The sequence below is a fragment of the Cynara cardunculus genome (assembly GCF_001531365.2).
Source record: "Cynara cardunculus var. scolymus isolate 2C chromosome LG 11, CcrdV1, whole genome shotgun sequence".
NCBI lineage: Eukaryota > Viridiplantae > Streptophyta > Magnoliopsida > Asterales > Asteraceae > Cynara > Cynara cardunculus.
This window is the reverse complement of record NC_037538.1, coordinates 1,720,031-1,731,828: the sequence shown is the minus strand read 5'-3', so window position 1 is coordinate 1,731,828 and position 11,798 is coordinate 1,720,031. Positions and strand designations below refer to the sequence as shown.

General features: G+C 38.1%; 1 protein-coding gene across 1 annotated transcript; it reads left to right on the top strand.

Moving 5' to 3' along the window:
- The first annotated feature begins 220 nt into the window (after nt 1–220).
- On the top strand, nt 221–10,781 carry LOC112520801 (importin-5-like). Its single transcript, XM_025129375.1, has 20 exons — nt 221–1,690; nt 1,954–2,157; nt 3,538–3,642; nt 3,767–3,832; nt 3,914–4,078; nt 4,365–4,439; nt 4,529–4,683; nt 5,963–6,098; nt 6,173–6,242; nt 6,326–6,453; nt 6,571–6,627; nt 7,561–7,746; nt 7,873–7,965; nt 8,091–8,176; nt 8,271–8,337; nt 8,608–8,674; nt 8,756–8,892; nt 9,230–9,321; nt 9,428–9,494; nt 10,169–10,781. Exons 1-20 carry the CDS (start codon nt 470–472, stop codon nt 10,331–10,333), a joined length of 3,342 nt encoding a protein of 1,113 aa, XP_024985143.1. The 5' UTR covers nt 221–469; the 3' UTR covers nt 10,334–10,781.
- Nucleotides 10,782–11,798: the final 1,017 nt, after the last annotated feature.

Here is an 11,798-nt window from a genome sequence, read left to right as displayed (position 1 = left end):
AATATCTAAATCGTGTTTTGTGGTGTTGTTTGTGCGGTTTGACAGTTTAGACGAAGACCTCTAATTTTATTTTTTCTAATTTATTGAGTCTTGTCTTATCAAACGCTGAACAATTATATCTTATTATATTGTTTTCTATTATTTCTAGATATCAATTGCACCTTAAAAAGTTTCCATTCAAATACCAAACTGATTGATTGAAAGACAAAGGACTAGAGTTGCATGTTCGAAAATATTAGAAGGACCATTTGTGTAAATAACTCCCGCAATTAATTTCAATATTCGAGTATAAGGAATTGCTCTTACCCTTTTTACCCCTACTACTACTACCCCTTCTAAGCCGCTTTGCCCTAACTGGTCCTCCGCCCCAATCCAAACAAGCCATCCAGTTCCTCCACCGTCGTCATCTTCAGCGTCACTGCTAATCGCATCTACCCATCGATTGCAACCGGAGATCACTTTTGCTGAAATGGATCCTCAGGTTCAGCAAGCACAACTGGCGGCGATACTCGGAGCCGATCCAGCGCCGTTCGAAACCCTAATCTCTCACCTCATGTCTTCATCGAACGAGCAACGATCGCAAGCGGAGCTTATATTCAATCTATGCAAACAAACTGATCCGAACTCGCTATTTCTCAAACTGGGTCACCTGCTACAACTCTCTCCTCACATGGAAGCTCGTGCCATGTCAGCAATTCTGTTACGGAAGCAGTTAACTCAGGACGATTCGTTGATATGGAATAGGTTATCTCCGGCGACTCAATCTTCACTTAAATCCATTCTTTTGACTTGTGTGCAACAAGAAGAAGCGAAGACGATAATGAAGAAGCTATGCGATACGATTTCGGAACTGGCTTCGAGTATCCTGCCTGATAACGGCTGGCCGGAACTGTTGCCCTTTATGTTTCAGTGCGTGTCTTCCGATTCTCCTAAGCTTCAGGAATCTGCGTTCTTGATATTTGCGCAGTTGTCACAATACATTGGGGAAACATTAATTCCACATATAAAACATCTTCATGGCGTGTTTTTGCAGTGTCTGACTACGTCGGGGAGTTCAGACGTGAGGATTGCCGCTTTAAGTGCTGTAATTAATTTTATTCAGTGTTTGTCCAGTTCTGGTGATAGGGATCGGTTCCAGGACTTGCTTCCAGCAATGATGACGACATTGACTGAAGCTTTGAATGGTGGGCAAGAGGCTACTGCTCAAGAGGCATTGGAGTTGTTGATTGAGTTGGCTGGGACTGAACCCAGGTTCTTGAGGAGGCAGTTGGTGGAAGTGGTGGGGTCTATGTTGCAGATAGCTGAGGCAGAGACCCTAGAAGAGGGGACAAGGCATCTAGCAATTGAGTTTGTGATCACGCTAGCAGAAGCTAGAGAGAGGGCGCCTGGTATGATGAGGAAGCTGCCTCAGTTTATCAGCAGGTTGTTTGGTATTTTGTTGAAGATGTTGTTGGATATCGAGGATGAACCTGCTTGGCATACAGCAGACAATGAGGACGAGGATGCAGGAGAGTCGAGTAATTACAGTGTTGGGCAGGAGTGCTTGGATCGGTTGGCTATTGCTTTAGGTGGGAATACTGTTGTCCCTGTTGCATCTGAGCAGTTGCCTGCATACTTGGCTGCCCCCGAGTGGCAGAAACATCATGCTGCACTGATTGCTCTTGCACAGATAGCCGAGGGATGCTCAAAGGTGGCACTTTTTTTGGAATTTTATTATGTGGTTTCGGTCAAGTTTGATTCGCTAGTTCAGCATTGGTTAACATGAAAATAACTGCATTTGCATAGTTGAATTAGTATGCCAACCTTTTAATACAGATGTTCTCTGCTAGCCAAAACCACTTAACTGATAGTTTCTTTGCATATTGTTAGCTCATTTTTTTTCCTCATGTTTTTTTTTAAGGCAATACAGCTTCCAATGCTGCCTGTGATCTTCTCATTGACTTGGTGATGCAGGTGATGATCAAGAATTTGGAACAAGTGGTGTCTATGGTTTTAAATTCATTCCAAGATCCTCACCCACGTGTGAGATGGGCTGCAATTAATGCAATCGGACAATTGGCCACAGATTTAGGTCCAGATTTGCAAGTTCAGTACCACCAAGTAGTGCTGCCAGCTCTAGCTACTGCCATGGATGACTTCCATAATCCGCGAGTTCAGGTAAGTGGTGCTATTTATGGATGTGCTGGTCTGCTGTAATTATAGAAGCGTATATGGAAACAATAGAACCTGCACATAGATACTGATTTGGGTTGGCTGGGTTGAAGGTATTTGAACAACCCAATCCAATGTTTGTGGTTTAAAAAATCTTGACCCAACCCATACAAACAACCCAACCCAAACCATACGGGTTCGGTTGGTCGGGTTGATACTTTGTTACATCAGTTTACAATATAGATAAGATGAAACAATTAACAGTTAAAGTCTTGCACAAGACACAAATACTAAGAACTAAGAAGATACATTCAAACAATTTTCTGATTATGCTGAGCCAAAAGGGTAATGCCCTTTTGGACTACATGCTTAATGTACAAGTCAAAATAGAAAGTAATGAAATTGTTAGGCGCCCCTTTGAATGCACTGGTTACAACTTAAGAGAAAGAATTTTCCAGCATATGTACAACTCCCTATGCACAAAGGACACTAGATACTTTACTATCAATTTATCAAACTAAACATCAGAACTCCGCAGCATATGTGAAAGGCTCAGTTTCAATAATTATTGATGATTCAACAACAAAGGCATTTTTACTTTGTGATGCACATTAAGGAATGGAGGATTTTAACTGTATTTTACACATTTTTTAGATAAGACAAAGTTGGGTTACAGCCTGATATACATAGTAAACAAGAGTAGTTTGAATAAATACTGCTCATCCAGCAACAAACTCATCTGCAGATGAGGGGTTCTCTTTCCATAAATATTGATGTTCTAGTGATAAAACACATATTTGTTTTGTAATGCACATTAAAGAAGGGAGGGTTTTAATGGTCTATGAATTATTTTCTTAGACAAGACAAGGTTGAGTTACAGCCTGACATGTGATGTAAGTGAAACTAGTTTGAATAAACAGTACCCATCCAGTAACAAACTAATCCATGGTTTGTATGGCTTAGACATATTCAAGTGTTGAGCTCTTTCTATCTGATCCATTATCCCGCTTATTTGCAATTTCAGCACACCTTGTTTCCTTTCTGCTTTCTTTTTTGTACTGATATATTTGTCAGTAAGGTTGCATGGTATGTTCTCGTCCATGGATTTAATTGACGTCTAACATCTTGAATACACTTCCACCCTCACTTTTGTTTGTTGTTTATTGTTAGGACCTATTACCTTGCACATCTGCCTAACCAATTTTTTGTGTGACATCTTTAAATATGTAGCATGTATTGGTTTCTTGCAAACTGATATATTGCTATGGTTGACATAGCCCCATCGCTGATCAGCACCAGCTTGATCAGTGTTGAGTGAGGAGTCTGCTAACAGAGCGTTTTACCTCCTGTTTTCACTTTGTGACATCTTTATTTTCTGTTTTGCAGGCACATGCTGCTTCAGCAGTGCTTAATTTCAGTGAGAACTGCACCCCTGATATCTTGACTCCTTACCTGGATGGAATAGTGAGCAAACTGCTTGTATTGTTGCAGGTAAATTGATGGGGGTGGAGTTTGCAATTTATACGAGCATAAATAAGATCATATACTGTTTTTTCTTTCATTCATTGGAAGACATCCAGTTTGTTTATTTGCATTAATGATTTGTTTTTTGCAGAACGGTAAGCAAATGGTACAAGAAGGGGCCTTGACTGCTCTAGCATCGGTTGCTGATTCATCACAGGTAACTTCACATTTCAAGTGTTTCTTTGTAGCATTAGAACTTTAGATTGGATGTCTCACTCAATGCTTGGCGCATGAATAGGAACACTTCCAAAAGTACTATGATGCAGTTATGCCCTACTTGAAAGCCATCTTAGTGAATGCAAATGATAAGGCTAATCGCATGCTTCGAGCAAAAGCGATGGAATGCATTAGCTTGGTTGGAATGGCTGTTGGAAAGGAAAAATTTAGAGATGACGCTAAGCAGGTATGCTTCCATTTGTTTTGTATTAAAAATTTCATTTTAAATCTTAGCAAACCATTGGGACGTAATGGTTTTGTAATGTTTGCATTACTTGCATGTTACTTGATGACCTAGTTATCTCATGTTTTTCCTTATACATATTACAGAAATCATATAATATCCTATGCTTTATTTACTTGTTGACCTTTTCATTTTATCTACAGCTGGTACCGTGGTTTTTGAAATATTTTCTTCCTACTTGATTAATTTCATAAATAATCATGGTAATGGTTTCTGATTGTCCTTTAAGGTGATGGAAGTGCTCATGTCCTTGCAAGGATCTCCAATGGAGACTGATGATCCCACCACCAGTTACATGCTTCAAGTAGGTGTTATTCTGATTCAAAGCACATTTATGGTGATGTTTATAAGCTTGTGCTCATCCCCCTTGTCTGTCACTCTCTGGTACTGCAGGCATGGGCCAGGCTATGCAAGTGCTTGGGGCAGGACTTCCTCCCTTATATGAGCGTTGTCATGCCTCCTTTGCTTCAGTCCGCTCAACTCAAACCTGATGTGATCATTACCTCAGCAGATTCAGATAATGAAATTGATGAATCTGATGACGAAAGGTATCGTATGTTCTTGATTAAACAATTCTTTTAATTTGGTTATGCCACATGCTGTACCTTCAGCTTTATATGCCTTGCATAGTGGTTGGTCTTGCAGCATGAATGAGATAGGGAAGGCATAGTTCTTATAAGGCTCTTTATGTGTTGTATTCTGCAACATGCCTTTAATTATTTTCTTCTACTTTTTACACCAGCACCCACACTTGATGAATTAACTTGTTTAATCTGAAACAAGTCTAAAAATTTAGGGTGCTCAGTCAGGCCATTAAGTCGCTATTTTGGATGTTCAGAATTGACTTTGAACACTTGACAATTGGATTAATCAGTTTAGAATTTACTTGATTTCATATACGTTATTTCATGTTTTAATCACTTTATAAGAAAATGCAAATACATATACGTGATTTCATGTTTTAACTAATATGAATAAGTGTTAATACTGCCTTAGTATCAAAATCTTACAGTCTACTGCCATTAATATTACATTCATACACTGAACAATCAACAAGGATATCACATGAACATCCAAACCAAGCAAAAACAATATATCCCACCCAGAGGTGGGTTCTAGGAGTAGGATGTATGCAAACCTTTCTTCTACCTCAAGGGGTAGAGGGGCTGTTTCGTCACAATTCACATGTATGTCTGTGCATTGCGTATGTATTACAGCTGCTTGATTAAATTGAAAACCTCTGAAAAAGTTCAAATAAGCATTTTATCAAATTTGTTATATACGAATAACTTTTAACTTCAAATAATACATGTGATGGATGAATAGTACAGGGGCATTCTAGAAGGGTCCAGAAAATGTAGGTAAGAATTGTTAGTTCGGGCTGGATATGTCGGCAAATAGTATAAGTAACAAGCAAAGGGCATCAGGAGGGTATTCGGTTTTGTAAACATAAATTGGGCATGAGCCATTAAGAGAGAGTCTGAGTCTGACCTCTGGAAAGTCGGATACTGCTGCTTAATCATATTCATTCCTATTCTAGTGGAACCATTCCGTTACCAGTAAACTTATGGTTCTTAATCTGTTGGTGTACATCAGTGCCTCATACCCAGGAGTACCTCCAACAACACTGGTAAACAGTGGTATGGGGCCACAAAAGGCAGGTTTGGGAGACTGTTATATGTTCACATTTCTTTATTGTCGTATTTATTCATAATATATCACTCTTTAAGTGATCACATGGATTTAGAATAATCAAGGATGGTGGAGTAAGGTAGCTCCATTGCTAACATTTATTCTGAATAATAATGTGAGTTGCATGCCGTGCAGTATGGAGACCATCACACTTGGTGATAAAAGAATTGGGATCAAGACTAGCGTCTTAGAGGAGAAAGCTACTGCTTGCAACATGTTGTGTTGTTATGCAGACGAGTTGAAGGAGGGTTTTTATCCATGGATTGACCAGGTTGGTTCTTGCATAATTGTTCATCTATTATAGTTGTTTTGGTACAACCAGTTACTTATCCATATGCATACCAGGTTGCCCCAACCTTGGTGCCACTTCTCAAATTTTATTTTCATGAAGAAGTTAGGAAGGCGGCTGTTTCAGGTTTTTTTTTGTCTCTTTTCTTGTACGTTTTCCAAAGGACTGGATACACGACTTTTTTTTAATGGGATGTAATTTTTTTCTAGCCATGCCGGAATTGTTGCGCTCTGCAAAATTAGCCATAGAGAAGGGGCTTGCTCAAGGTCGTAATGAATCTTATATAAAGCAGCTGTCTGACTATATAGTTCCATCTTTGGTGGAAGCTTTGCATAAGGTGATGTTATTTATATTTTAGTGCCATTTCTCCTTCGTCCATTTTCTTTGTTTTCCTTTATCTGTATGCGTGAAGAGATGTGTTAACTGTATTTGCAAATGAATTATATCTTAACAGGAACCTGATACAGAAATCTGTGCAAGTATGCTGGATGCTTTAAACGAATGTATACAGGTTGGTTGATTTCTTTCTGAAGTTTTCTTTCTTGTTATGTTGTAAGCTCCACAGCTAATGTGTTCATAGAAGTTGTGGATTAATAATCATAGTTCTTATAGCATTAGACAGTGATGTTGAATTCATATTGTTAAGTGCTCTGTGAACAGAATCTGTATTGACAATGGGTTGTCAATTGAACTAGAAGTACAGCAGAAATAACTCTGGTCCCTCTGATTGCTTCACTTTGCAAGTTATGACCCACATGATGAGTGTCGGTGTAGTTTGCAGTCCTTTTGCTTCTAATAGGCTGGAAGTTTTCAGATTACTTGTCTTTTCATATAGTGGTCTGTCTCTTGCTAAATGCCTCTAATCATAAAAGGAAATATATATAGAAGAGATGGAGGATGTTACTATCAGTAGTAAGATAAGGAGAGTTATTCAAATTACTTGTTAAATAGAATTGGAGTAAAATAAACTAGCCTTTACTTTTTGTCCTAAGGCCTGGGACGATGACTGGACTACAGTGGGATATATGTTTTTGCTTTATAATAATTGTGATTCTGGTAAATCAAATTTATACCTCACTATTGCTTTGAGGTAGTTCAAGTGGAATAATTTTAGCGCCATATCATTGTACTCAGGGTTATAATAGTGTTAAAATCCTTACCTTTTAAAATTGAGCTTCTTCTTAAAGAGAAAAGACAACTTTCCCTTTTGATTTCACAAAATATAAGTCTCTGTGTATCCATTTGGGTCTTTGCCTGCACTTGGTGGGTGGTGGTTGAAGGTGAATGCAAGCTTTTCTCTGAATCTCGTTAGAGAGACACTATGTAATCTAATTCCTAACCACTTTCCAGATCATGGTGATCAATATCTCTGTTTTTCTTATCCTCTTCAAAGCTAGTGTATATTATTCACGTGTTCTAACTGCATCTTTCAATACGCGTTCAGATCTCTGGACCACTTTTAGACGAAAACCAGGTCAGAAGTATTGTTGATGAGATAAAGCAGGTAATCACAGCCAGTTCAAGCAGAAAAACAGAAAGAGCGGAGAGGGCTAAAGCTGAAGATTTTGATGCTGAGGAAGGAGAATTGCTTAAAGAGGAAAATGAGCAAGAAGAAGAAGTCTTTGACCAAGTTTGTTCTTCGACACAACCTTTTTTCCCTATTGACCGCAAAATAAGTGTTGTCCTATTTCCTATTATGGTTAACGTGCAATATACTAAAACAATGTTTCTATCCCTCCCTAATTCTCTGTTACAGATTGGTGAAATCTTGGGCACGTTGATAAAAACATTTAAAGCCTCCTTCTTGCCTTTCTTTGATGAGATGTCATCATATTTAATGCCTATGTGGGTAAGTGTGCTAATTATCAATCTAACTAGAATCTTGTTTCTTTTTGCTTAACTTGGTTATTTCTCTATTCAGGAATTTCTGTTTTTTTAGTAAATAACAACTCCCATGTTTACTTTTAACTTAAGGGCAAGGACAAAACAGCTGAAGAAAGGAGGATTGCTATTTGCATCTTTGATGATGTTGCAGAGCAGTGTCGTGAATCAGCTCTAAAGTATGGTTACCTCTCCAGTATTGCACTTGAGAATGCTTGCCTAATTATCCTGTGTAAACCTTGGTTTTTGTTTTCCTGTTTTATATGCAAACAGGTATTATGATACATATCTTCCCTTCCTTCTTGAAGTGTGCAATGATGAGAATCCAGATGTCCGACAGGTTTGCTTGATTACTAAACTGGATTTTGTGTTTAGTTGCTGTTTTAACCTAGATGTTCAACCCGCTATGCGAGCCGACTAATCCCAGGGCGACCACCCGCTTCGCGGGTAGCACGAAGTCACCGCATATGAACCTCCGTGGCCACAAGGGGATTTTTATTCCTCCTTGGATTCAAACCTGGCAACTCCAGGCACTTTTGACCTTTGGAGCCCAAGCTCAAACCAATCGGGCACCACCCTTATGAGCTGATTCATATGATTTTCTTTACAGGCAGCTGTATATGGGCTTGGAGTGTGTGCAGAGTATGGCGGTTCTGTTATTAAACCACTGATTGGAGGTAAATATGAGGGTTTCTAGATAAGTTTTATCTTTTGCATTCTATATTTACTTGACTTCTGCCCTGCCCTTCCTTTTCCAGAGGCTCTTTCAAGGCTAAATGTTGTAATAAGACACCCTAATGCTCTCCAGCCTGAGAATGTGATGGCATATGATAATGCTGTTTCTGCTCTGGGGAAAATATGTCATTTTCATCGTGATAGTATTGACTCGGCTCAGGTTGGTGCCTACTTTATTTTACTTGTGAAAGGTGGTGGTTAACTGGTTATTATTGTTGTTCATAAAAATGTTTGTGGATTTGTCTGCCATATATACATTTATAGTCCATGGGTGTATGCTGTTCTAATTAGAAACCTCAGTCATGTTGGAGTTCTAAAATTGGTATTAACATAAATATAATGAGATATCGTACTCCATGCTTCTAGATGACAGCTGGGCCCTTAGAAGTTAGAACCCTGTATGCTGTTTTTGATGACTGCTGAAATAGCAACTAGTGAATATTTGAGAACAGCGAGGGTAATTGTATGGCTTTATGATATATGATGTTGTTTGGCAGGTTATTCCTGCTTGGTTAAGCTGTTTGCCAATCAAAGGAGACCTTATTGAGGCTAAAGTTGTTCATGAGCTGCTTTGTTCAATGGTCGAAAGGCAAGTGGGACCATATTATTTTCTATCGGTTCTCCCTCTTTTTCTTTCTGTTGTAGCGCATCTCCTTTATGCTTCTAAGTTAACCAACTCAGCTCCTTGTACACAGGTCGGACATGGAGCTACTGGGACCCAACAACCAGTATGTCCCAAAAATTGTTTCTGTATTTGCTGAGGTTAGTTTTCTTCTTCTTAATCAACGGTTTAACTATACATTTCTAGTTAGATACACGACTTATTTTTCCGTGAAAAAAGTGACTTTTGAGAGAGCCGTAGTACCCAGAAAGTGGAGTATACTTTTTTTAGACGTATATAGGCATCAATCAAGAACATCTCCATTTTGAAAGGATTATATATTTAAGATGATGATGCCTTATAGGTGCACAAATCGCCTCAAATTTGGGAGAATTATAGAACCAAGTTGCATGTGTTTTGCTCCTTACAAAGAAGTACAAGTGTTTTGCTCCTTACAAAGAAGTACAATTATCCTGAATAGTACACCAAACAAGTATATATGTAGAATTATTTCATATGATAGTCTAGAAGGGGAATCTATCATCTGAGCTCGTGAAACGTAAACAAGAAAGTCGTTTGTTAATAAAGCAGTTGAATATTCTCCTGAAAACAACTAAACTAATACAAGAGAGCATATTTTGAGTTTGACACATGAACTAGCCCACCATCCCTTGTTAATTAATACCAAATTGCACCTATGAAATTATATTGTCAACTATAATTCTATTGGAGTAATTATGTCTTTATCTGCCTGCTTTTTAAAAATGTTCCAATCAAATGTGTTTGGCTGACCTAGATTTGTTTCTTTATTAATGGAAACTTCTATGCATTATAGATTCTTTGTGCCGGCAAGGATCTTGCGACAGAACAAACCATTAACCGCATAGTCAACCTTCTGAGACGGCTTCAACAAACTCTGCCGCCTGCTACCTTTGCTTCAACATATTCATCCTTGCAGCCCCAGCAGCAACTTGCGATACAATCTGTGCTCTCATCATAGCATCATTGTCATGATGATGATGATGATATAAATACGAGATGCAAATCCAGTTGGTGTGTCCAATGACATTGGTTTTGAATGTATCGTCCATTCTTTGCGCCATAAGAGATGTTTTGTGCCATTCATTTTTTTCAGGGTGATGTCGTGCAGCAACCACGGATGGGTTGTCTGGTTGTGTTCGAGAGTGAGATGGGAAGAAAAGTTGCATATTTGGTTTTTGGGTTGTTATAGCATTTTGTGTATATTGTACAAGTATTGTAGATGTTTGTCATCATCATCATCATTTATGCTTGTGAGGTTTCTGTGGAGTGGATCACCAAGAGTTGTGTTGGCAAAACACGAGTCTTGTCAGAGTTTTGGTCATTTTTCATCACTTTGACGATTGTGGCATAAATTTTCCATGTTCAGTGGCTTTATTTATTACGGATTCACCGAATTCTTTTGATTATAGTATTGTTTCAAATCCTACAATATCCTGTTACAGTTATTCTTTTTAGGACACAAAGGGAAGGTTTACAAACACTTGCCTTGGTAAGTGTTTACTGATTCAATTGTTTTACCGGGTGAACATAACAAATTAACAATGACCGAGAATCTTATCCAGTAAGAGAGACAGATCAAGAGTCTTACTTGGTGAGGATAATGATTCTTTTAGATCCAATGGATGATATGGAACTCTTTTCATTTTTAGAGGTTACACACACACATATATATATAGGTGGAGGTTCAAACGAGAACCCCTGTGATTTAYGAAAATGCGAGAACAATCTAATAACCTCAAACTTTTTTAATTAATAAATTAAYTTATATTAAATATAAATAAATTAATAAGGGCAGTAATGTAATTAATTAATTTTATAAATTTTATTTTATTTTAATTAGTCATAATTATCCCTTTTTTTCCTGCACGTTCTTTTTCACTCTCCCCTCTCCCCTTGTGATAATTGTGTGATTGTGTAACCATAACCTATCGAAACCATAATCAATGAAGTGTAACCATAACCWATCGAAACCATAATCAATGAAGTGTAACCATAACCTATCGAAACCATGAGTAATCGTTGTGATAAATGTGTGATTGTCTAACCCTAACCGATCCAAACTATGATCAAATTTAGTGCGCAAGTGATGTTATAATAGTGATATYACATGATTATYACACCCATATCACACCAAATCGTTTAGTGGATTTCGCCCGTAATCATTGTGATAAATGTGTGATCGTCTAATCCTAACCGATTGAAACCATGATCAAATCGAGTGCGCTGTTATGATAGTGATATCACATGATTATCAYACHCATATCACACCAAATCGGTAGTCGATTTTCTAAGTTAACCCTAGCCGAGCGGAATCCTTGTGATAATTGTGTGATAATCACATGATTATCACACCCATATCACACTAAATCGTGTTGATAAAAGCGATAATGTGATAATTGTGTGATAATCACATGATTATCACA

Bases quoted from the DNA above. Each gene is read 5' to 3' on its own strand.
- LOC112520801 (XM_025129375.1), top strand. From the start codon at position 470: ATGGATCCTCAGGTTCAGCAAGCACAACTGGCGGCGATACTCGGAGCC. The intron at 4,684-5,962 runs GTATCGTATGTT...CATGCCGTGCAG, and splicing joins GATGAATCTGATGACGAAAG to TATGGAGACCATCACACTTG. The intron at 8,177-8,270 runs GTATGGTTACCT...ATATGCAAACAG, and splicing joins TGTCGTGAATCAGCTCTAAA to GTATTATGATACATATCTTC.